General features: G+C 35.5%; 1 protein-coding gene across 2 annotated transcripts; it reads left to right on the top strand.

Annotated features, from left to right (window-relative positions):
* The first annotated feature begins 15,157 nt into the window (after positions 1 to 15,157).
* LOC145094191 (putative serine/threonine-protein kinase PBL18) lies at positions 15,158 to 18,183 on the top strand. Of its 2 annotated transcripts, none has more exons than XM_079032499.1 (6): positions 15,158 to 15,485; positions 15,703 to 16,028; positions 16,108 to 16,243; positions 16,381 to 16,517; positions 16,625 to 16,748; positions 17,625 to 18,183. In XM_079032499.1, the coding sequence occupies exons 1-6, from the start codon at positions 15,425 to 15,427 to the stop codon at positions 17,969 to 17,971; spliced, it is 1,131 nt and encodes a 376-aa protein (XP_078888625.1). In that variant the 5' UTR covers positions 15,158 to 15,424; the 3' UTR covers positions 17,972 to 18,183. The 2 variants fall into 2 exon arrangements, with proteins under 2 accessions (XP_078888625.1, XP_078888623.1); XM_079032497.1 differs by having other exon boundaries at positions 15,164 to 15,485; positions 17,574 to 18,183.
* Positions 18,184 to 25,501: the final 7,318 nt, after the last annotated feature.

Below are 25,501 nucleotides of genomic sequence, written 5' to 3'. Positions count from 1 at the left end.
TAAGCGTAGCTCACTTACAGTGAATTTTATCGAAAACCGGAACTTTATTTGGAGCAGCGTTTCGAAACTGAAAGACTCCTTTTCTCGGGACTCCGGAAGCCTCGGGGCTTCCCTCGGAAGCTAAGGGGTTTATCTAGGGTTTAGGGGGGGGGGGGTTGGGGTTGTAAAGAGAGAAAGTTATCTAGAGAGAGAGTGGAAAATGTGCAAGAAAGTCGGCAGCCTTCGCTTCCTTTTATAGGCCGAAGTTCGGACATTATGCTGGGCGTACTCCTCGGATAAGGCTTCCAGGTCGGATACAGCTGGCTTCGTACATCGGACGGATAAGGGTGAGGGTACGCGGGGCGTACTGACTTCGGACGCGGGGCGTAAAGTGAGGGCAGGTGTCAAGATCCGAAGCGAGGACCGTGGGTCGCAAGCGACGGCTGGGATCGTGCCACGTCATCAATCTCGCACCAGGTTTCGCATTTTCGAGTCCCAACTTCAAAAATTGGTATCTTCCACATACGAGCTCCGTTTTTGACGTTCTTTATATCCATGCGAAGGTGGGAATGTACTCTACAACTTTCGTTTAGACTCCGTCAGCTAATTTTGACTCGATTTTAAATTTTATATTATTAACAGGCCGAGACAAGATTGGTCCGTTAAATTCTCATAACTTCTTCATCCGACGTCCGTTTTCGCCCATCTTTTTCTCGTTATGCTAATCTTAACGAGATCTTTGATTCTCGTTTAGGTCATGTCGGCTAAAAACCGTTCGTTCTAATATTCGAATTTCGGGCTGTAGACTGCTAATCCGAAACTTCGAAAAATCATAACTTCTTCATACGAAGTCAGTTTTGGGTGTTCTTTTTATCGATGTTCTTAGTTTATCGTATTCTACGACTTTCGTTTAGATTAATATGGCTAAAAAGTCCTCCATCGTAAATTCACTATTTGCGTCTCCCGGTGCCGTGCCGGTTTTGCCGTAAAACTTCGGCGGGTCATAATTTCTTCATTATAACTCAGATTTCGGCGTTCTTTATATGTATGGAAACCTTGTAACATATACTAAAACTTGGTTAAGATTATTTATTCTAAATAATCATTTGTCGAAAAGTCGTTTTCGACCCTTATTGCCTCTAAATTGACTAGCCCGAATCTGCGGGCGTTACACTGGGCATATCGAAGGCCAGGTGTCATTCATCCGAAGCGAGGCGTGATCAACAAGCGACGACCTAGATCATGCCACGCCATCAATTTCACATCAGTCTCACAATTTTCCTTTCCGACTTCTAAAAATCATAACTCTCGCATACGAGCTCCGTTTTCGACATTCTTTATATCCACGCGTAGGCGGGAACGTACTCTACAATTTTCGTTTAGAATCCGTCGGCTAATTTTTTAATTTATTTTAAAAGTTATATTTAACAGGCCGGGACAGGATTGGTCCGTAAAAAATTCATAACTTCTTCATCCGACATCTATTTTCGTCTGTATTTTTATCGTTACGCTACTATTAATGAGATCTTAGATTCTCGTTTAGGTTGTGTCGGCTAAAAACTGCTCGATCTAATATTCGAACTTCGGGTTGTACACTGCTAAACCGAAACTTCAAAAAATCATAACTTACTCATACAAAGTCAGATTTGGGCGTTCTTTTTACGGACGCTCTCGGTTTAACATATTCTACGATTTTCATTTAGACCGCTAAGGCTAAAATTCGTTCTATCATAAATTCACTATTTACGCTTCCCGGTGTCGTGTCGGTTCCATCGCGAAACTTCGACGGGTCATAACTTCTTCGTTATAACTCGGATTTCGGCGTTCTTTTTATCTCTGGAATCCTTGTTTCGACCACTAAAACTTTATGTAGAGATATCGGGTTTATCTCACACTTTAATTTTGACACTTATTTTTATCCTTTATTTATTATACATTTATAAATAAGTAATAAGCACATAAATGCACATAATTCACATAATACTCAAATAATTCATTTTTATTACTTCAAAAAGAGTTAAAATAGTTGATCTATACTATTACATCATCTACTACTGCTTAGCCCTGAAACACGGGCGTTACACAGTCATCTTCACCAACATACCTCATCCTATTCTTAGCCAATGTGCCAAGAGAAATTAAATTCTTCCAAAGTTCTGAATGTACCATCAATCTAACTTCTTGACCATGCCATCGTGCATATTGATCTGCACCGTGCCATTACCTTTGATACTGCTCACCCAATCATCACCCATCTTGAATGTGTAATCCTACTCTTTAAAGGAGTCGAACTAGTCATGATTATACGTCATGTGATAGGATGTTCCAGAATCCAAAACCTAAGCATCAACAAAACTTGACGTACTAACAGTTAGTACATCACCATCGTCCCCTTCATCAGAATTTTCATGAACCACAACAACAATGTTATTGCTGCTTGATTCACTCTTGAACTTCCCGTTCTTCAATTGTGGACAATTTTGCTTGAAGTATCCTTTATCCTTACAGTTATAACATTTTACATTCGATGAACCTTTATACTTCAATTTTGAACGTGATCGCCCTTTGTTTCCCTTATTCCTCTCTTATGTCCTTCATCTCTCTGCGAACAAACCAGAACTAGACACCTCCTCTCCAACTAAAACTTTTCTTTTCAGTTTCTTAGATACCAGAGAGTCCTTCACATCATTCACAGTGATCGTTGTCCTACCATAGAGCATGGTATCAATGAAATTGTTATATGAGTTCGGAAGAGAACATAAGAGAATGAGCGCCTGATCTTCATCTTCAATATTCACATCAACTCCTTGTAGATCTAAGATGATGTGATTCAAGTTATCCAGATGATCTTTCACTTGGGTACTTTAATACATTCTGAGAGTGTACAAGTTGTTCATCAATGAGTTGTTCTGGTACTTGTCACAAAGTTTATCCTAGATCCCAGAAGCAGTTATTTGAGCCACAACATCCCTCAGTACTTCATCTTTCAATCTCAATAGAATGACACTATGTGCCTTTATTGGAATGTCCACCTTCTTTTCAGCCGCCATGTCTTTAGGCAGTGTTGCCTCTCCTTCCAGTGCCGCTACAAATCCTTGTTGAACCAGAAGAGTCTTTATCTTCATCTTCCATAATGTGAAGTCATTTGAACCATTGAATTTCTCCAAATCAAACTTGTAAGTAGACATCTTCAATCACATGAATACAAATCGCAACTCTAATACCACTTGTTAGGAAGTAAATCGGATAACTAGCAAACTATAAGCATACAAGACATAATATTTACGTGGTTGGTCAAGGTGACCTACATACATGGGCAGGAGGGGAATATTCTTTTATTTTAAAGCTCTCAAACAAAGGTTACAAGTACAATTACACATAGATTCGCCTATCACTATAGAATTCAAGATACAAAATGACCTTGCATGCATCCTTATTTATACTTGAGGGATCAGACCTAAAACCCTGATAGGTCAAGCCCATTGGACCATAAATGGTGACAACCAATCATATTTTGCCACACAACATCTTCTGGAACATTCTTTTATGCCATACAACCCATGAGCATCAACAACACACATGATGGAGCACCTTGTATCATAGTGGAGCATCATGATGTACAAATGGCGCATCATGAACATTAGTGACTCAACATCCATCATGGTGGCATAACATGGTGTAATCCTTGAGCAATACCATCTTCTGAGCATCCTTGAACGATCTTGAGCATCATAGAGGACTTCATAGCATACTTGGCTCATCAGGGACCAAAATGGTCCATCTTGTGCCATGATGGTGTAACAGGAACGTGGATGGTGCAAGTGGCTTCAAGTGTGGCACAATAACTTCTAGGTTAGAGCAATATCACCATCTTGGCTCAATAAGAACATGCATGGTGCAACAAGGTCATGCTTAGCACAACAACATATTCCATGACGCAACATGAGTACCCCATGACGCAAGAGCAATTCCTCATGGCGCAAGAGGGAGTAGCTTGGCGCAAGAAGAAATGCCCTTGGCGTAACAACATCCTTCTTGGCCCAATCCTTTATCAGATGGCACAACAAGGTCCCGTTGTTGCTCCATATCACTCCCAAGTGCTCTAAACCTCTTCCAGGTGCCCCAGACCTCCTTTTATATGATTCGTTCCTTTGGCACTTGATTAGTTCATTTGTCAGACGATCCATTCCCTTCTTTGATGACCCGTTCATTTGTCACATGCTCCATGAACCCAAGTGCTCTATTGAGTTCCAGGTGCTCTAAATGTTTCATGAACATGATCCAAATGCTCGAGTCACACACACACGCACACACACACACACCCCCCCCCACACACACACATATATATATATATATATATATATATATATATATATATATTTGTCAATATATTTTTTATGGTTTGCAATGTCTAACCATTTATCCTTTTAATCGTATTTTATTTTAATTTTAAATATTTATTATAAACTAAATATTTGTTATTTTTAACTAATTAATTATTTATATTAAACATTTAATCACATTTTATTTATAAAATATAACTTTTATAACGACTAGTGGACTATACAACATTTTTATTTTTATTTTTTATTTTGATAAATATAGGGTAATATATTCCTTGTAGAAACAATATATTGTAATATTTTTAATTATTTAAATGTTAATATTTAATGATAATAATTATTAAAATATAATGTGTGTTTGTAAAATGATGAACATAATTTTATAAAAAAAAATTATAATTAAACTTATAAAAGCTATTGAAAAAAGTTAGCCATTAGATAAGTCATGTAAATGAATGTTAAGGTTAATGAAATGATGGTATAACAATAATTTTAAAGCATGTCATAAATTTATCATTGGAGATGCTCACAAAAATATAAGTTCATATTTTTATTTGACTAACTGATTTTTTTTATCGTGTAAAAGATGTCACTTATTTTATAATATAATCATTGCAAATATTGCATTTCCTCGATGCATGACTTTTTTGCTTTGGATGGATGATCGGACATTGACTGCATTGAAAATTTCGACTTTGGAGATTATATCTATGTTGATCGTTTGAGAGCTCTGGAGTTATCGTAACGTTTTGGTTATTGGAAAAAAGACTTTCATAGAAACTCTGTTTTTCAAAAATTTGTTTTGACTTCTTTCATCTAATGTCATAAAAATCTTAAACTTAAATCAAATTGAGTTTTTTGGTTGTAGAACTTTTTATTGACTTTTAATTTGTTTTCTTCTAGATCCTTCATACTTTATATGATTCAACAATTAAATGGTCCCCAATATCCAAATCCAAATTCTTGATACACCATTTAACGTTTTGTATCAGATATTTTCCACTAAAAATCTATTCCACAAAGAACTAACCCAAAATGATTTAAATAAATAAATTATCCTGTATTATTGGCGTCTTCATAAAAAATAGCAAGAAGTGGGTACCTTCTAGTGTTCTGTTAAATATTACTTATTCAAAACGAATCGTTTTGTCAAACACTAATAAAAGCTAGAAGTTAGAAACTCTCAAACGCCTTCAAACACATCGTATCGAACACACCCATAGTTATTATATAATTATACTATGTATAAACCAAAAATTCTTAGCAATAGTAAAATTTTGTAGACTTCTTAATTTTGCCATCATATTTTTTACACTTTTATCGTAATATATACTTTTCTTTTTTACACTTTTACCACAATATTTACATTTTTGCCACAACATATACTTTTATTTTTTATACTTTTGCCATAATAATTTTGGCATTTACAATTTTGCCATAATAGTTTCGTATGGTGGCAGGTTTGGTCCTTATATATAAAAAATAAATTACAAAAAGCTAATTCTCATAATTTCAAAATCTATCATGATTGATTATTTACTTTGATACCATTTGATCGTTAAACCATGATAAATTGGTCATTTTAATTTTATTTTGTCATACTCAGATTATGTCATTTGTCAATTTTCTATTTATTTATTTTTATTCGGCTTTGTGGTGTCGGAGATGACAAACATATGTTGAAGCATTACAAAGCATCAATCAAGTCTTAGGCTAAGGGGAGTTGTAACACTCATAACACCTTGCCATGTTAGATTTTTGAGTGTCATATCATTTTTGACCATTTAACACCTAATCATAGCATTTGGTAGAGAGTGGTAACATTCCTAACACTCTATTTAATTTAATTTTATTTTGTTTTTTTCTAATTTAATTAAATCACTTTATTTTAATATACAAACATTTTTTGGCCACAAATATTAAACAAATATTATATTTTAAAACCACAAACAATAAATATATAAGTGTATGGTCCTTTTGGTAATTTTAGAAACTTGGTTTTGTGAGAGGGATTAAGACCGCGGGGGGGGGGGGGGGGGGGGGGGGGGGGGTTAATGTGTAAGTCTAGGATTTTTGGAGGTCGATTTTTGTCCAATTTAGATTTTCGTGTTTTCTTCCTCCCATAGTAACTATTGCAACGAGCCTCTCCCATTTTCGATTTTCGAGCTTCACATCGCGTTTCAACAATTAAATTGGGTCAAGAAGGAAGCAGTTTGGTCAAACACACTCCACCTAACCAAAATCGTCCAAGGCCTTCTCTCTCTTTTCGCCAAACTGTTGGCGTGTCTCCGGTAGCGACCCCCTAGCAAGAGCTAGAAGGCGGTGTTCTAGCATGGTTGGCAAACCTAGCGAGTTCCATAACGAGTGCCACTCTTTTTAGCCTTACAACACTCGCCGTTCATGATTCAAATCGTTCCAACATTGGATTTTTCTCCTCGTCCTTATAATTAGAAAAATCATGAATTACTTTTGTATTTATTTTATAAATAAGTGATGTGCATAAAAATATACTTATCAACTTTTAAATTTATAAACCTAACTAACTTAACTAATTTATGCACCTATAGGTAGTGTACCTAGTCGGATTATAGAATAATTTGGGTAAGTCGGGTTTCGAACACGGGGAATGAAATTTAATTAATAAGACAATTACTAAAAGTTAAACTAAGAAACAAACTTAAAATGAGGGTTTTACTGATTTTGCAAGATCAGAAAAACTTAAATGATACAACTACCACATATGACTATTAAATAAAGCAAAGAAAACGAATTGAATGCGATATTAAAGAGTACTTTTGTTAGATCTGAATCCCCCATTTTCCATATGGTTGATTTCTTATTAAATTACTATTGTTGGTTACCAAATTAAGATGTAACTAGTTATCATGATTAAATTCATAGTTGTACCAATTTATGACTTACTATGTTATGATCAAACACAAGTAAACACGAAACTGGTATAAAGATGAATTTTGCTATGCACGATAAATCTAATAGTTACTTTCATATGATCAAGTCTGGCAACCAAGCACAAATTATGAATCATTTATGCTCTCTAACATGGTTAAAGTTATTAACTTTAATTAATTAATCTAAGATTTATCCAACCCTAGCTCTAGCAATTTAAGGATCATAAACCACTAGGTAATCAAGTTCATTTAAATAGAAAGATCATCCACTACACAAAACTTATATAAAGGCAATCAAAGACTGAATTTGTGATTCTTATGTGAAATATTGAAAATGTGATTTCTATAGGAAATAGTAAATATATGATTCGTAAGGGAAATACTAAATATCTAAATCCTACGAAGATATGGATATTTGATTCCCATGAAACTATTAAATATGAGAATCTTACCACAATGTTCTTACGAGAATATAGTTATATAGTTCCTTCGTGAAATTTGTTATAGGTTTCCTTAAATGATTTCCCATGGGAAATATAATAAAAGACTCCCTAATGGGGTATTAGGCCAACTGTGGGGATGAAATCCCTGTGTATGCAGATTATGTATGGTAATTTTCTAAAACCAAATTGTGAGATATGACTTCGGGTCATGATCTTTATATAACCACAATGTTAATTTTGGTTTAATAAAGTACGAGAGTTACAATAAGAGGGTTATAGGTGGTATCAAAGTCATAGTTTAAGCGAACTAGGTTTTGAATGTTCATACAGAGACTTAAATTGTGAAACATGTAAAGAGGTGATTTTACCTTATTCGATGTGAACAACTTGTTTTGGATATAGTATGTTTGAGAAAATGAAAGAAAACAGAAAAACTGAAAGTCGCGATGCAACAAGGTTATGTACCGATGCGTCAACGTGTTGATGTGACAAACATGTGTCACCAAATCATGAACGTGTCAGTGACTAGGTGAAAAATTTGTGACACGACAAGAAGTTGGATTCACTACACGAAGGCTTGTCAGAGTGTAACACCCCGATTCTCAGGTATTGATTTTTTATAAAAAAAATTTCTTAACTTCAAGGTCTACTCGACGAGTTGGTTGCCCTACTCGTCGAGTAGTAGCGGGTTGGTCCACGTGTTTTAGTGACCTACTCGCCGAGTCCAATAAGGGACTCGACGAGTAGAAGCTGGCAGAGAAAAACCCTAAATTTCCGGGGTTTTGCACCCTATTTAAAGGATTATTGGTCTCCCCCAGCCTCCCCTTTACATCCCCTTGACACTCTAAACCCTAATTCGTGTGGGTGTGCTTGTTTGGTGTGTTTAAGCTTGGAAGAAGAATCTTTGTGAGGAAGAACTTGGGAAAAACTAGTGGATTGAAGCAAGGAACTCACGTGAATCAAAGATCTACTTCAGTTAACACTCTCTTGAAGGTATTAGGCTGTCACCTTGGCTCGTCTCATCTTAAATCTCTTTTGGGTGGGTTTTAGGAAAGGTTTCTTGTATTTGAGCGAAGATCTGAAGTTGCAACTTCAGATCTGGCCTCTCTTTGGCTTTTAGGTCCATAAAGTTATCAACTTTGACAAGTATGAGCCTTCCCTCAATTATGAGACTCCCTTACAAGCTTAGTTTTGTCATTTTAGGACTTTAAGGCCTTGCATGCACGTAAAGTTTGCAAGTTTACATGATAAACATGCCTTGGGAAGTTGGATCTACAATTTGGAGCCTTAGCATGGCTTAAAAAGCCTCTGTATGGATGAAGGACTGAAGGGACTCGACGAGTCGCATAGTCGACTCGGCGAGTCCGATGAAGATTGTCGTGGGCTCGGCAAGTCAGATGAGTGACTCGACGAGTCAGCTAGGGTTTTCCCAACCATTGGACACGTATGAACGCGATGAGTTGTAAGGAGAAAAATCGACGAGTTGGCCAAGGAGTTTGCGACCACTGACACTAGGAACTCGACGAGTCACTCAAGTGACTCGGCGAGTTATGCTAGGAACTCGGCGAGTTGAGGTCAACATGGACCGTTGACCTTGATAGTTGACTTTAAATTTGACCAAGGGTTGACTTTTGGACTTCTGGGACATTTTGGGAAATTGGGAATTTACAAACATGGTTCTATGGTACATTTAGGTGGTGGAGTTTGTACTGGCAATCCGAGAGCTTGAGTTATCTTTGAGTCGACAGTGGGAGGTGAGTTATCCTCACTATACTCAAGGGTCTAAGGCACCAAGGCCGACCCTTTGGATTGTTATCTGGTTACATGATATGTAGTATGATCTCTTAGATCGGTATCCTAGAGGGTAGGGTGATATTATCTGATATGTAGTATGACCTGTTAGTTCAGTGTCCTAGAGGGTAGGATAATATTATGTGGTATGTGGTATGATCCGTTAGATCAGTTGTTGTCTATAAACTGTTATGTGATTATCTGTTATATGTGCACATGTTTGTTTGGCGGTTGAGGCTTGTCTGCTTTGTGCGAAAGCCAATAGACCTGGGTATTCCAACCTGTTGGTTGTGGGCCGTGAGTATTCCATCCCGAGGATGATTGGACTCATAGTATGTGGGCATTCCAACTTATTGGTTGTGGGCCTGGGGTATTCCATCCCGAGGATGATTGGACCCATAATATGTTAGCATTCCAACCGGATGGTTGACGGCATGGGGTATTCCAACCCGATGGTTGACTGGACCCATAGTATGCTGTTTATGATTATGTGTAGTATTCTGTGTACGGGTATTTAGGGGAACCTACTAAGATTTCGGGCTTACAGTTTCACTTTATTGTTTCAGGTACATCAGTGGATCGTGGCAAGGAAAATGTGTGATCGTACATATCCTCACTTTTTATGACTTTGTTTTCTGCGATACTCTGATATGATACATTTTGAGAACAAGTTTTGTAATGGTTAATAGATTTCATACGTAAATCTATTTGATACTAAGTTTTGTGAGACGTTCAGCTTCACGTACTTTCGAGTATGCAGTTAAAGTCCTGTATTATATACCATAATCTCTTGTAGGGAGAGCGTGATACTTGTGTATAGATCTATACGGGATTGACAATCCTGAACCTAAAATGTTAGCTACAGTTAGACCGGCGTCTGGGGTGACAAACGTCATAACATTCCAACGCCTGAAGAACATTGTTACAGGCAGTCTGAGTCAATAGCATGGTTGTAAAACTCACATGGAGTATTAAAAACACGTTGATTTATGGGGTTATCAAATGCCTTAGCGATTTTAAACATACATAAATCTACTATTCTAGGCATGAAAAACACTATTGCATTATAGTTTTTGGAACTTTTAAATTACCATACACTTATGGAAGAATATTGGAATTTTAGAAACAATATTCAAAACAGTCGGGTCTTAGTAGAAGACTACTTTTATACTAGTAGGAAATATGGGATTTTCTAGGAGTTTTCAAACATCTACAAACAAATTTATTCAAATTTATACAAACATTGACATTAAATACTTATGAACTCACCAGCTTAAATGTTGATCTACTCTTTCAAATCTACTTGTATTTCTCAGGAATTCAGTAATACAGGTGAACTTCAGCTTTTGGAGAAGTGATGCTAAGGCGTCAGTTTTAAACTCATTTTGTCATCATATTGTAATTTGTTTTTGAAACAAGTATCATCCAACAATGTAACTTTTAAATTATATATATGATGGTTGTGTTTACTTTCTTTACTATGTAATCAATTGTTTCGATACTACATGAATTCATCTGCTCTCGAACGTTTCCGTCGTTCTGGTTTGGGGGTGTGACACATCCCGAACCTAGGAGGCCAGATCTGGGTCTTGGATGCCTTAAGCTTGTCTGAAATTGTCGAATTAGTGTAGGACATAGAGAGACTCAGCGAGTCAATTGTGGGACTCAGCGAGTCAGGTCATTTCTTGCCCCAAAACCCTTCTGTTAAGGGTTTGAGTTGAGATTGGAAAGGGACTCATCCAGTATGAGTCCATAATGGTCATGAAGTTTACTCGACGAGTTCAAGGAAGAACTCGGCGAGTCTAAGGCAATCTCCTTATTTATGAGGATGGACTCAACGAGTTGTGCATACAACTCGACGAGTCACAGACTAGACACATTAATATGTGGATGATGAACTCGACGAGTTCAAGGATGAACTCGGCAAGTCAGATGAAGTTGGTCCCAATTGAGTGGTTGAAGGAGAATCTGTTGAGTTATTGCAAGACTCGACGAGTGGATTCGGGGTTGTTTTAGGATTGGAGGAGTCTGGACTCGACGAGTTGGTAGACCAACTCGGCGAGTCAGATCAACTGGATGTTGACTTTGACCAAGTTTGACCAGGGTTAACTTTTGGATTATTGATCTAAATGTTATTTTGGGTATTGATAGTTCAGGAAGCTGAAAGGTCAGCGGTTCAGAAGTTGACGGTTAGCAGTCAGAGGTGTTCAACGAGTTTTCGGCAGTGCGAGGTGAGTCTCCTCACTGTTTGTATGGGTCTACAGCCACAATGTCGGCCCATTTAGTTTATGTATGGTAGGAAGACCCGGGGGTTAGCCCTAGGCATTATGCATGGAAGACTAGGAGGAGGCCCCTGGCACTCGGTATGTTATTATGTATGGTAGGAAGACCCGGGGGGTTAGCCCTAGGCATTATGCATGAAAGACCAGGAGACGGCTCCTAGCACACGATATGTTATTATATATGGTAGGAAGACCTAGGAGTTAGCCTTAGGCAACATGAATGAAAGACCGGGAGGTGGCTCCTGGCGCACTGTATGCTATTACGTATGAAAGACCAGGAGGTAGCTCCTGGCACCCTATATGTTGAGTAGCCTAGTAGAGTGGTATGTATAGTTGTCTTTGTGATGCTTGCATGGAATACCAGGGGGTGGCCCTTGGCAATTGTCTGTAAGACCCAGGGAGTGGCCTCAGGCTTGACCAGGAAGACCACGTGCGGCCCGTGGCATAACACCAAGACTATGTTTGGCACATAGCACCTTAGCAAGACTATGTTTGGCACATGGCACCTTACTTGATTATGGATATGTTGGTTATATATGGCTCCTGGTTATGTATGGCATGTATGGATCAGTTGGTATGTATGGTATGTGGTATCTGGGGAACTCACTAAGCTTCGTGCTTACGGTTGTCAGTTTTGGTTTCAGGTACATTGTTTTCAAGGAAAGGAGCCGACTCGATCGCAGCGCATCACACTATGTTTTCCGCACATGAAATCTTTGGGATTACACTCTGATATGGTTTTGTGATAATATGTTATGGTTATTGACACTTCGGTTTGACATGAGATATTAATATGAATGTTTTTATACTACTGGTTTTATATAATAAATTTAATTAAAATGAAATTTTTGGTCTTGAATTTTGGGATGTTACAATGAGACTCCCTTACAAGCTTAGTTTTGTCATTTTAGGACTTTAAGGCCTTGCATGCATGTAAAGTTTGCAACTTTACGTGATAAACATGCCTTGGGAAGCTGGATCTACAATTTGGAGCCTTAGCATGGCTTAAAAAGCCTCTGTATGGATGAAGGACTAAAGGGACTTGGCGAGTCGCATAGTCGACTCAACGAGTCCGATGAAGATTGTTGTGGGCTCGGCGAGTCAGATGAGTGACTCGGCGAGTCGTCTAGGGTTTTCCCAACCTTTGGACACGTATGAACGCGGCGATTTGTAAGGAGAAAACTCGACGAGTTGGCCAAGGAGTTTGTGACCACTGACACTAGGAACTCGACGAGTTGGCGAGTTATGCCAGGAACTTGGCGAGTAGCTGAGGCTACTCGATGAGTTAAAGTCAACATGGACCGTTGACCTTGATAGTTGACTTTGACTTTGACAAAGGGTTGATTTTTGGACTTCTGGAACATTTTGGGAAATTGGGAATTTACAAACATGGTTCTATGGTACATTTAGGTGGTGGAATTTGTACCGGCAATCAGAGAGCTTGAGTTATCTTTGAGTCGACAGTGGAAGGTGAGTTATCCTCACTATACTCAAGGGTCTAAGGCACCAAGGCCGACCCTTTGGATTGTTATCTGGTTACATGATATGTAGTATGATCTCTTAGATCGGTATCCTAGAGGGTAGGGTGATATTATCTGATATGTAGTAGACCTGTTAGTTCAGTGTCCTAGAGGGTAGGATAATATTATGTGGTATGTGGTATGATCCGTTAGATCAGTTGTTGTCTATAAACTGTTATGTGATTATCTGTTATATGTGCACATGTTTGTTTGGCGGTTGAGGCTTGTCTGCTTTGTGCGAAAGCCAATAGACCTGGGTATTCCAACCTGTTGGTTGTGGGCCGTGAGTATTCCATCCCGAGGATGATTGGACTCATAGTATGTAGGCATTCCAACCTGTTGGTTGTGGGCCTGAGGTATTCCATCCCGAGGATGATTGGACCTATAGTATGTTGGCATTCCAACCGGATGGTTGAGGGCCTGGGGTATTCCAACCCGATGGTTGACTGGACCCATAGTATGTTGTTTGTGATTATATGTGTACTATTCTGGGTATGGGTATTTAGGGGAACTCACTAAGCTTTCGGGCTGATAGTTTCAGCTTATTGTTTCAGGTATAGCAGGGGATCGTGGCAAGGCAAATGCGTGATCATATAACTCCTCACTTTTTATGACTTTGTTTTCTGGGATACTCTGATATGATACATTTTGAGAACAAGTTTTGTAATTGTTAATAGATTTGAAATGTTTTTTTTTAAGTTTAAATTTGACATAATTTTTATGGGTGTTAAACAGAATGGCAGGACGCGTGTCCTAACAAGAATACATGTAGTGGAATTTGGGGAGATACATAGGTCGTGACACGACCAAAGGGTTGACGCGACACGACTTCACTAGCCTATATATGTGGTTCATGCATTTGAGGGGTGGCTTTTACCCGAGGGGATCTTAGGCCAACTGTTTGGATGAAATTTGTGGGTATGCAGTTTGTGTATAAAGTTTATGTTTGGTAACACCAATGAGTTATAAAATTTGATAAAATTATAAAGTTTTTATAGAACCATATTGTGAGATATGACTTTGGGTCATGATATTTATACAACCACAATGATAATTTTGGTTTAATAAAAGTACATATGTTATAGTAGTTATGACAATGTCATGGAAAACCTTCCAAAACCAATAGTAAATGTATTTTTTTGAAAACATAAAACAAATTCAATGATAAATAATATATAAAAAATTAACTAAACATGAACAAAAGTGATAGTCTATTACTCTTATAAGTAATTAACCCTTTTATTTACATATTTGAAATAAAAATGCTTTCATTTATATATATTTATCTTCAAGTAAATAAAAAAAAAATCAAACATTTTCAAATAAAATAATAAAAATCATAAAAAAATATCATTTCCCATAAATTAACTATTGCTTGGGCTAAGGGAGTTCGTGTCGGACTCCACCTCAGCTCCAAAGGGTTTTACCGAGTTGGAAAGAAAATAAGAAAGGGCTTGATGGGAGAGAAAGGAAGGAGCAATCGAGAAGGAGATGTTTTCTCTGCATGCAAATGCTATGGCCGGTGTGTGGGTTTGTACCGGACCACTTCATCCATCCCAAACCATCCGGCCTTTGGCTGTAGGGAGTGAGAAGAAGAAAGACTCGGTAAGAATGAGGTGGAGGGTGGCATTGAGCTCGACAATGAGCGGAACACCTCCCCCTCATATCATATAGGTTTGTCGAGGTTTTCTGTAAAATTTGACACAACCTTAACAAATCTCCCTCCTTTTGGAAAAATTTGGCTGACGTGGATGTTAGTTTGGGAGTAGGTGGCATTCTACAATGCCTACACCATTTCTCACGTATAAATCCGAGTTCTGACCCAACTGACCAGGCCTTTATTACTCTCGAACGTCAAAGACTCAAAAGTATACGCTTTTGAAAAATCAAAAGCCAGATTTCATCATCCAAAACAAAACGGGTTTCCTCTTCGGGTTTACTATTGACTGTTTGGGTTTCGCATGAAGGTTCCATACATCAATCAGTATCACATGATGATGCCAATTTCTTACCCTTTGACTAAATAAATTCAAACAGCAGACCAGAATTATCAACCCCACTCCTCATACGCCATCAATATATTAATCCATTCAATCTCTTCTTTCCTTGACCACCCCCAATTTCAATTTGCAGAACACCACCACTCTCAATTCTCAAATGGGTATTTGTGTCGGAAAGCCTGCCAATGTTGCTCATGCGTCTTCCGGTCAATTTCTTGGTATGTATAATTACAGTAGTAATACTCTTTCTTCTTCCGCTTAATGCTTCGATTGTGATTCCACTTGATAATCGCAATTAGGGTTTTAATTGTGTGATTCCGAGCTTTCTCAGTTCTAATATCTCCGTTTCAATTACGAATTCCATTATTTTTAAGTTTGTGTGATTCCGAGATTTCTCAATTTTGATTTTGCTAACTTGTAGCTTATTTATTGTAGACGATATGATCAATAACAAGGTAAAATCGAGCTCAAAAGATTCCAAGAATCAGACAAAAACAGTCACCTTCAACAAAGTTTCAAAAGCACCCAGAGACCAAAATCTCCCTATCCCCATTAACCTCAAAGCCTTTAGCTTGCATGATCTGAAAACCGCCACCAAAAACTTCCGGCCAGATAGCCTTCTGGGTGAGGGCGGTTTTGGTCAAGTTTTTAAAGGGTGGATCGACGAGACCACCTTTGCTCCGGCCAAACCTGGCACCGGATTAGTGGTGGCTGTGAAAATACTCAAAGCTGATAGCCGGCAAGGTCACCGGGAATGGCTTGTAAGTGATGATCTTTTTTTTTTTTTTTTCAAGAAGTCAAACTTATACAGCGAATTTTGTTATTTTTCTTGATTTGCAGACTGAGCTTGAGTATATGGGAAGGCTTCATCATAAAAATCTGGTCAAACTCATTGGGTATAGTGAAGAATGTGAAAACCGGCTTCTTGTGTATGAGTACATGCCCAAAGGATGTTTGGATAACCACTTGTTTAAAAGTGAGTCTCACTTTTAAAAAGCATGTTCTAATATTCATTTTGTGGGTCCTATACTATTAAAAAAGAAAAATTAGGACCCATAAATTTTACAAAATTTCAATATAAATTATTGAAATTATTGTACGCTTTCTTTACAGAAAATGTGCAACCGATGCCGTGGGCCACACGGATGCGGATTGCCATTGATGTAGCAGAAGGGTTAGCTTTCTTGCATAGTAAAGTACCCTGTATTATTTATCGAGATCTCAAGGCTTCTAATGTACTCCTAGATACGGTATTATTCAAAAAAAAATTTATCTAGATTTTGTTTTAATTTAAAAAGATGAAGATATTTTACATTATCTATGTGTTACTAATGATTTTTTGTTGTTGAATTTTTAGGAGTTTAATGCGAAGCTTTCGGATTTTGGTTTAGCTAGGAATGGTCCTGTAGGTGACAATACACATGTTTCAACTAGGGTTGTTGGAACAAATGGTTATGCTGCACCTGAATATATTGCAACAGGTATGTTTGATTCATTGGGTTGCATATATAATAAAAGGTGAACCGTATAAAAACACAACATATTTTCATTATTTTATTGTTTTATGCACTTGTCTATTTTTAGAGTGATTAAATCTTTGTACATTTTTTTTTATCGTTTTAAAAGCTGTTTTTTTGTTTTTTGGTTAAAACAAAGATGAAATATAGATTAGCAAAGTTATCTTAACCACTTTATTGATTTATCCACCGAATATTATTATTGTTTTGTGATTGTTATAATAACAGTTCATTGGGTACATCAATAAAAATAATAGTTCAGTTGCTAAATCGGTAAAAATGTGAAAATACTTTTTGTTTTTATGTATTTTGCCTTGATATCAAAGCTGAAATATAGAAAAAACAAAAAGAATTTTCATTATTTTATGGAAAACATTTCTCATTTTAATATCTTTTTTTTTGTGATTCTTAAAACAATAATGTTATGGCTCGAATTCTATCGATATAAAAAGTTGTTCAGTAGCTACAAAAAAAAAAAAAAAAAAAAGTCTAGTGGCTAATCGATAATGGAAAACATTTTAGTGGCTAAATCGATTGAAGAATATATTTTAGTTGCTAAATCGATAAAAATGATGTGTTGTTTTGTATTTAGCCTTAATATTAAAAATCAGGAAACAAGTTTCTCTAAACAGTAAAAAATAGATAACGGTTTAACCACCGGCTAAATCAATAAAACGATGAAAGGTGTTTTTTCGTATTTCATCTTACAATAAAAATTCTTTGAAAAAAATATACAAGTTATTTAATCCTCCTCACAAGTTTCCTAATACCGATTTAATTGTTTTTTAGGGCACTTGACTCAAAAAAATGACGTGTACAGTTTTGGTGTGGTGTTATTAGAACTACTATCAGGAAGACGAGCGATAGCCGAAGAAAGAGCGGGTGGAGTTGAAGAGACATTAGTCGAATGGGTGAAACCGTTTCTAAGTGACACCAAACGGGTCCTAAGAATCATGGACACACGGTTAGGTGGTCAATACTCAAAAAAAGGTGCACAAGCCGTGGCTGCACTCGCATCAAAATGTCTTCATAATGATCATAGGTTTAGACCTCCTATGGCTGAAGTTCTTGCTTCTTTACAAAAGATTCAAAATGTTCAAAAAGAGGTTGTTAGGGTTTCCCCTTGTAGGGAAGAAGGAAAGTTAGGGGGTTTGAAGGAGATAAGTGGAGCTATTAACTCGAGATAGAATGATGTAGTGTTTTTGTTTGTTAGAAAGTTGGTAGATATATGTATGATGGGTAGAAAGTTTATTGCGTGGTGTACGACTTTTTATGCATGATGTGCAACTTTTAGTGCATGATGTATAAGTGAATGTAGATAGCAAGTGAAAACGAGGTCCTCGGTCATTATTAAATGGTTGAAACAAGTTTTAATAATATGCAACCATATGATCAACAATATTTACATGTTGTAGACATTGGAAGAAGCACACAACCTAAAAAAAAAACATGTAATGCAAAATTGAACAAAAGCGGGATCACTACAAAGTTATTTATATTTTTACTGTGGGATTTGTCAAATTAATTATCTATTTTTTTATATGTAAACTTGCATGTTCTCATAGTGTAGTTGCTTTTAGTTTATAGCTCCACAATATTTCTATTATCATCCATCGTTTGTTCATGGAGCTTTTTGAGATGGTGGGTTATTAGTGTTGAATGGTTAGAAACTTGTATAATTTCAATCACAAATTAAGACCTTAATCAATGACTTCTCTTACATCTTAAATCGGATTGTTAACTAGCCTGATTCAAATTTGAGTTTTCACTTTTTGAAACTTTTTGAGTCAAATAAGCGAAAACATATATTGTAAACTAATGAAGAAAAGTCTTTAATCTTTGATCTTTCTCTCACACTTTACAAAAAGATAGAATCCGTCACCAATTTCAGCAAATATTGTAATCTAATGAACAAAAGTCTTACCTTTACAGACAAAAGGAACCACGTCATGAGGCTATATTCCATACACACACCACCTATGGATTAACAATGCTGAGATATTTCTTTCTGTTGTGACTAGTCAAAAACTGGAAATAACAATTAAAGATATCACGTCCCTTTCGTGTCGCTCTTTTTGACTGAAAAATTCATGCGAAAACAATTGGGCAGCAGCCTCATCGCTGCCCTCTTCTTCTGTTGCCGGAGCTTTCACCGGAAGGGAAGACCGGAGACCTCAAAGCTTCCATTCTTGTCATCGTTGTTATCTCTTGTCTCATATCTCTCTTCCATCTATCTTTCAACTGTGATCCTTAGAGGAGAAAATAAATTAAAAAAATATATTCATATACTATTTTTCAAAATAGTTAAAAATGTTTAAATATTATAAATAAAACAAGACAAATTAAATAAAAAAAAATACAAAAAAACAACTTTTGAATATAATTCGTTTTTTTATCAAATAACAAAATAAATGGTTTTTAATTAATCAACATAAAAAATTATATTGCCTTAATTTAAAGACAATGGTTTATATATCAACTAACCATGATAAAAAATAATAAAAAATAATAAAAAAATCAATAGATAAGTAATTTCTAAATCAATCAATCATAACGTTAAATTGTAATACTAAATCGAAAATAATTTGTAGTTTTATTTAGATTTTAGACGCAAACCGCTGGTAGATACTATTGAATGATATGATTCCGATAAATATATATTTCATAATATGGTTCAAAATAATTACATATATATCAACTTAGTGTAAAACATATTATTTGATAATTAATATCTTGTTATATTCAACAGGTATATGCAAAAGAAAAAAAAAATAAAAAAATAACTATATAGTTTTATTTCTGCGCAACGGGTATATATTCGCCTAGTAGTTTTATATAAAGAAAAGACTAATCATAATACTACATAAGCTATGGATTTATCTTTCTAATATATGGTATCATCCAATAATTCACATATCCTTTTCATTGTATTGAAATTCATGGAAATGTTATAAACCAACCCAAATTAATTGAAATTTACACTTGTATTATCTTTTTATCATCATTTAGCTAAAATTTATAGGTGTTATAAGAATTGGATGTAGTATTAGAATTTTCATTATTTTTATGATGTGATCAAATTACACAAAAATCACTATATTTTAAATAAATATCACAAAAATCAACACATTTTTTAGAGTAAAATACATTGATCGTCTTTGTGATTTGAGGTAATTTACATGTTTGGTTCCTATATCTTTTTTTTTTAAACTCAGATAATCCTCATAGTGTGTTGTTATATGGATGGTCTCTGACCAACTTGAATTTTCCATTTTTTTCCCTTAATCATCTTTTAATATTTCTAGTTTTTTTTAGAGTTTTAAGAGTTAAAAAAACACACATCCACCCCCACCAATATATATCACACTTTCTAAACAAATCTCTCTTTCTTTTTTCAAGAACTGTAAACTAAAAAGAAGGCGTCGAAAACCTTAGACATGCTGCCGACAACTTCATTCTTGTCGGAAACCTCTGATCACCTGCCGCAACTTCTTACTCCCATCTACCTTCAACACCATCCCAATCTGCCCCCACTAGTGCAACCCCTCCACGATTTATTCGTTGGAAACTGGATCACCAGCGAAAACTGAACCGATTTCTAAAAAGCCACCACCGGTTAGGTCTGTCGACATCGAGATGAAGAAATGGCTCCATTCTCCTTACTCCATTTTCGAGCTATTAACATCAGACCTAACCAAAAGTTCCGATGAAATCAAAATCTTTTCCGACCAAGATGTAGAAACAACTCCATTGAATCCTAAGATGAAATCAAACCTAATGGGCAGAGCTTGAAGTCTAGCTTGCCCTCCCAAATACCCTCTTCTTCTGGTTCTCCACCTTCAACGAACCACCACGACCCTCTTCATCTTCCTCACTAATCTTGAGTTGATAAAATAAGAACAATATGCTTGTAGCTTTTCTACGAAAAAAAGAGGAGGCAGCGACGAGGATTTCAGGAAAAAAGAGATCGGATAAGGTAGGATGGATTCAGATATTGAAGGAGGACTGATCGATGACTCATATAGGGTAGGATCTATGGTGGGCGGCAGAGTAGCAGTGGTGATGGACTCTGTCAGAATGGCAACAGGTGTTGGTGGTAGGTCATAATTGAAGAGAAAAGTCGAAGAAGAAGGGGCCGAAGGAGATCGTAACCTTGCTTAGGGTTTAGGTCAAACATGGACCAAACATGTAGAAAAAAAAAACATCTTAAAGACCGTCCGAGTTAAGAAAAACATTTAGGGCTAAACGTACAAAATACCCCAAACCAAAGTGACCTTTCATGTAATTTACTATTGTTTTTATGTAGACCTGTCACAAAATAATGACATGTTAGCCTCACATCATCTCAAAGTGTCATGTTAAATGAAACTAAAAAAATTGTCAAAATTGAACAACATTGGAAAACATCGTAGTCAAATTGGAAATAAAAAATATTAGAATATAAAAATAAAAAAATAAAAAAACTTAATTTCTTTTTTTAGTGAAGTTTTTATCCTTTTTAGAAAACATAAATCCAATTATAAAAAAATTAGTATTTATATGTTGTTACATCAATTAAATTTAAACGAGAAATTGTCAGAAAAATTCCAATATTTTCGGAAAAGTTTCACTTTAACTATAATTTTTTTTAACAGAAAAATCATGATTATTTGATTTTACATGATAATATGTCATTTCCTTTTAAAAAAAAGATTCTTTTATTAATGTGAGCCAAAATGAAATAACGGAGACTTTTATGTTAAGAAAAATGAGACTAAAGTGAAACTTTTCTGAAAATATTAGGATTTTTCTCACAATTTCTAAATTTAAACTATACAAATTTTAGTTTCCATTAATAATAATATATTTTAGTTTTTACAATAAATCTTAAATAAGAATTATCATATAAAACACCTTGACAAACTTTCGTACATAGTCCCTATGATTAAAAGTATTAGTTTCAGGATATCTTTAAAAAATGATATATAGACGGTCATTGTGGTTTCAATTTCTACATGACTGGTCCCCATGATTTTATTTTGTTACAAATTTGATATAAATTATTATTTTACCCCTGATTAAATATTTCATTATTTTGATTTTTATTTTTTAATTTTAATAAAAAAACATTTTTAATTTCAAACAAAAAAAACTTATTAAACCAACACCTCCTTAGGGATGAGCATATGGACCGGGGAACCGGCCGGAACCGGTACCGGATTTCAGCTCACATTAACAATTTTTTTTTTTTTTAATTTTAACAGGAAATGACATATTGTCCTGTAAAATCAAATAATCATGACTTTTCTGTTAAAAAAATTGGACTATAGTGAAACTTTTCCGAAAATATTAGGATTTTTTGGACAATTTCCCAATTTAAACTATACAAATTTTAGTTTCCATTAATAATAATGTCTTTTAGTTTTTACAATAAGTCCTAAAAAAGAATTCTCATATAGAACACCTTGACAAAATTTCATAAATGGTCCCTATGGTTGAAATTATCAGTTTCAAGATATCTTTAAAAAATGATAAATAAACACTCCTTGTTGTTTTAATTTTGCATGGTCGGTCCCCATGATTTTATTTTGTTACAAATGATATAAAATTACTATTTTATCCCTGATTAAATATTTCATTGTTTTGATTTTTATATTTTAATTTTGATTTTAATAAAAAACAATTTTAATTTCAAACAAAAAAACTTATTAAACGAACATTGGAAAACATCGTAGTCAAATTGGAAATAAATAATATTAGAATATAAAAATAAAAATAAAAAACTTAATTTCTTTTTTTAATGAAGTTTTTATCCTTTTTAGAAAACATAAATCCAATTATAAAAAAAATTGTATTTATATGTTGTTACATCAGTTAAATTTAAACGAGAAATTGTCAAAAAAGTTCCATTATTTTCGGAAAAATTTCACGTTAGTCACAATTTTTTTTTTTGAACAGAAAAATCCTGATTATTTGATTTTACATGATAATATGTCATTTTCTTTAAAAAAAAGATTTTTTTTGTTAATGTGAGCCAAAATGAAATAACCGAGACTTTTATGTTAAGAAAAATAAGACTAAAGTGAAAATTTTCTGAAAATATTAGGATTTTTCTTACAATTTCTCAATTTAAACTATACAAATTTTAGTTTCTAATTATAATAATATCTTTTAGTTTTTACAATAAATCCTAAAAAAGAATTATCATATAGAACACCTTGACAAAATTTCGTACATGGTCCCTATGATTGAAAGTATTAGTTTCAGGATATCTTTAAAAAAAAGATATATAGACGATCCTTGTGGTTTCAATTTCTGCATGGTTGGTCCTTATGATTTTATTTTGTTACAAATATGATATAAAATTATTATTTTACCTTGATTAAATATTTCATTATTTTGATTTTTATTTTTTAATTTTAATAAAAAACACTTTTAATTTCAAACAAAAAAAAACTTATTAAACCAACACCCCCTTAGGGATGAGCATATGGACCGGGGTACCGGCCGGAACCGGTACCGGATTTTGGCTCACATTAACAATTTTTTTTTTCTTTTAACAGGAAATGACATATTATCTTATAAAATCGAATAATCGGGACTTTTCTGTTAAGAAAATGGGACTATAGTGAAATTATTCCGAAAATATTAGGATTTTTCGGACAATTTCTCAATTTAAACTATACAGATTTTAGTTTCCATTAATAATAGACAAAATTGCAAGAATGGTCCCTGTGGTTAGGTGGAAATTGCCACTTTTGGCCAAACAGGTTTTGACTAGCACTAATGGTCCAAAAATTTTCATTTTATTGTGAGTTTGGTCCAAAACGATCTAAAATGACGAATTTGCCCCTTTTTATTTGTTTTTTGCTTTTCTTTTTGTTATTTAATTATTTTCCAAACAAAAAAAATAAAAAATAAAAAGAAGAAAGGAATCTCTCTCTCTCTCTCTCCATCTCTCTCTCTCTCCAGTTTAAAGAACGTCACCGTCCTCACCCCTCCCCCAACCTTCATTCCCGCTGGGAAGCTTGAACACTACCGCCGGAAAAAGATAAACGACACCATATCGAAGCTCTGGTAGCAAAACCCTAACCCTAAAAGTTTCAGGTGGCGGCATACAGATCGAAACTAAGGTTTCTAGCAGCGACGGCCTCTAAAAACCCTAAGATTTAAAGAAAAGAGAATGGCGATAATCTCTAAAAACCATAGGGTCTCCTTCTTTCCTTCTTCAAACTCGCTTGAAGCTCACCCGAGGGTCATTTGGCGTTCTTTCCTTCTTCAAACTTGATTAAATGTCACCTGAGGGTCATTTGACGGAGCCAGGAGAGTCGAGAGACGGTGGGGATGGTTGGAAATGGTGGTGAAGAGGGGTGGCAGTAGGTGTTTTTAGGGGTTGCCGGTGGTTTGGTCTTCATCGTTGTGCTTTGGTCTGTAAAGATGAAGCTCTTTGATTCTCAGGAGGAGGCGGATTTGAAACCCCCTATTTACAGACCTTCGTTTCAGAGTTAGAACAACAGTTAGGGTTCTCCCCTCTCTATCTCACAGAAGCTCGTCTGAAAACCATTGGATCTTGCTGAGATGCAGATTAATGGGCAAAGTTGCTTTTGATAATGGAGATTACAATTAGGGTTTCTTTTTTCTGCATATCCTTAAAAAGAAGAGGACGATGAAGTATGGGGTCTACAATGAAGAGAGAGAGAGAGAGAGAGACGGGTGGGAGAGAGAGAGTTTAAGAGAGAGAGGGATTTTTTTCTTTTTCTTTTGATTATGAAACTATTTAAATAAATAAATAAACTAAAAAAATAAAAACAAAGGGCAAAATGGTCATTATAAAAGAATTTAAAGTAAATTGGACCAAAGTGGCAAGAAAATGAATACCTATGGACCATGAGTGTTAGTCCAAACCTGTTTGGCCCAAAGTGGCAATTTCAACCTAACCACAGGGACCATTCTTGTAATTTTGTCTTAATAATAATGTCTTTTAGTTTTTACAATAAATCCTAAAAAAGAATTATCATATAGAACACCTTGACAAAATTTCATAAATGGTCTTTATGGTTGAAATTATCAGTTTCAGGATATTTTTAAAAAATGATATATATACACTCCCTATGGTTTTAATTTTTGCATGGTCGGTCCCCATGATTTTATTTTGTTACAAATGATATAAAATTACTATTTTACCCTTGATTAAATATTTCATTGTTTTGATTTTTATATTTTAATATTGATTTTAATAAAAAACAATTTTAATTTAAAAAAAAAACTTATTAAACCAACAACCCCCCCCCCCCAACGATGAACATATGGACCGAGGAACCGGCCGAAACTTGAACTCAACGGAACTGGGACGATATTCTTGTGGATTCTTGGAACCAGGAACCGACAAAAACCGGAACCGTATGTTGCTATTTCTCAAGGGCCGATTGCAACATTGAAGACATGACAACAACCGGTAGAATCAGCGGTCCAGTTCGGTTCCTATTTTCCACAAAGTTTGGTTTCCGGGCCTGTTCCGATTTGGGCCGTTTTCTGCCGGGCACCTCCTTTGCTCATCCATACCCCCTTTCCATCCGCTCCCCCTACTATTGACTTCATCTTCCCAATGTCATATCTTCGTTGGAATTGACCATAGAACCACCACTACATGGACCTCTGTCGTTGTCATCACATCTTTTAACTTCGTCGGTGCCCTCTCTTCTATATTGTCTCCTCACCACCATTGTATCCAAACATCG

The sequence above is a fragment of the Lactuca serriola genome, chromosome 1, assembly GCF_051521515.1.
Source record: "Lactuca serriola cultivar US96UC23 chromosome 1, Lser_US96UC23_V15, whole genome shotgun sequence".
NCBI classification, from domain to species: domain Eukaryota; kingdom Viridiplantae; phylum Streptophyta; class Magnoliopsida; order Asterales; family Asteraceae; genus Lactuca; species Lactuca serriola.
The sequence above is the reverse complement of the archived record's forward strand: the minus strand, read 5'-3'. Positions and strand labels throughout refer to the sequence as shown.

Coding starts and splice junctions, on each gene's coding strand:
- LOC145094191 (XM_079032497.1), top strand. CDS start 15,425: ATGGGTATTTGTGTCGGAAAGCCTGCCAATGTTGCTCATGCGTCTTCC. Junction 15,486..15,702: donor GTCTTCCGGTCAATTTCTTG/GTATGTATAATT, acceptor TATTTATTGTAG/ACGATATGATCAATAACAAG. Junction 16,749..17,573: donor ACCTGAATATATTGCAACAG/GTATGTTTGATT, acceptor ATTGTTTTTTAG/GGCACTTGACTCAAAAAAAT.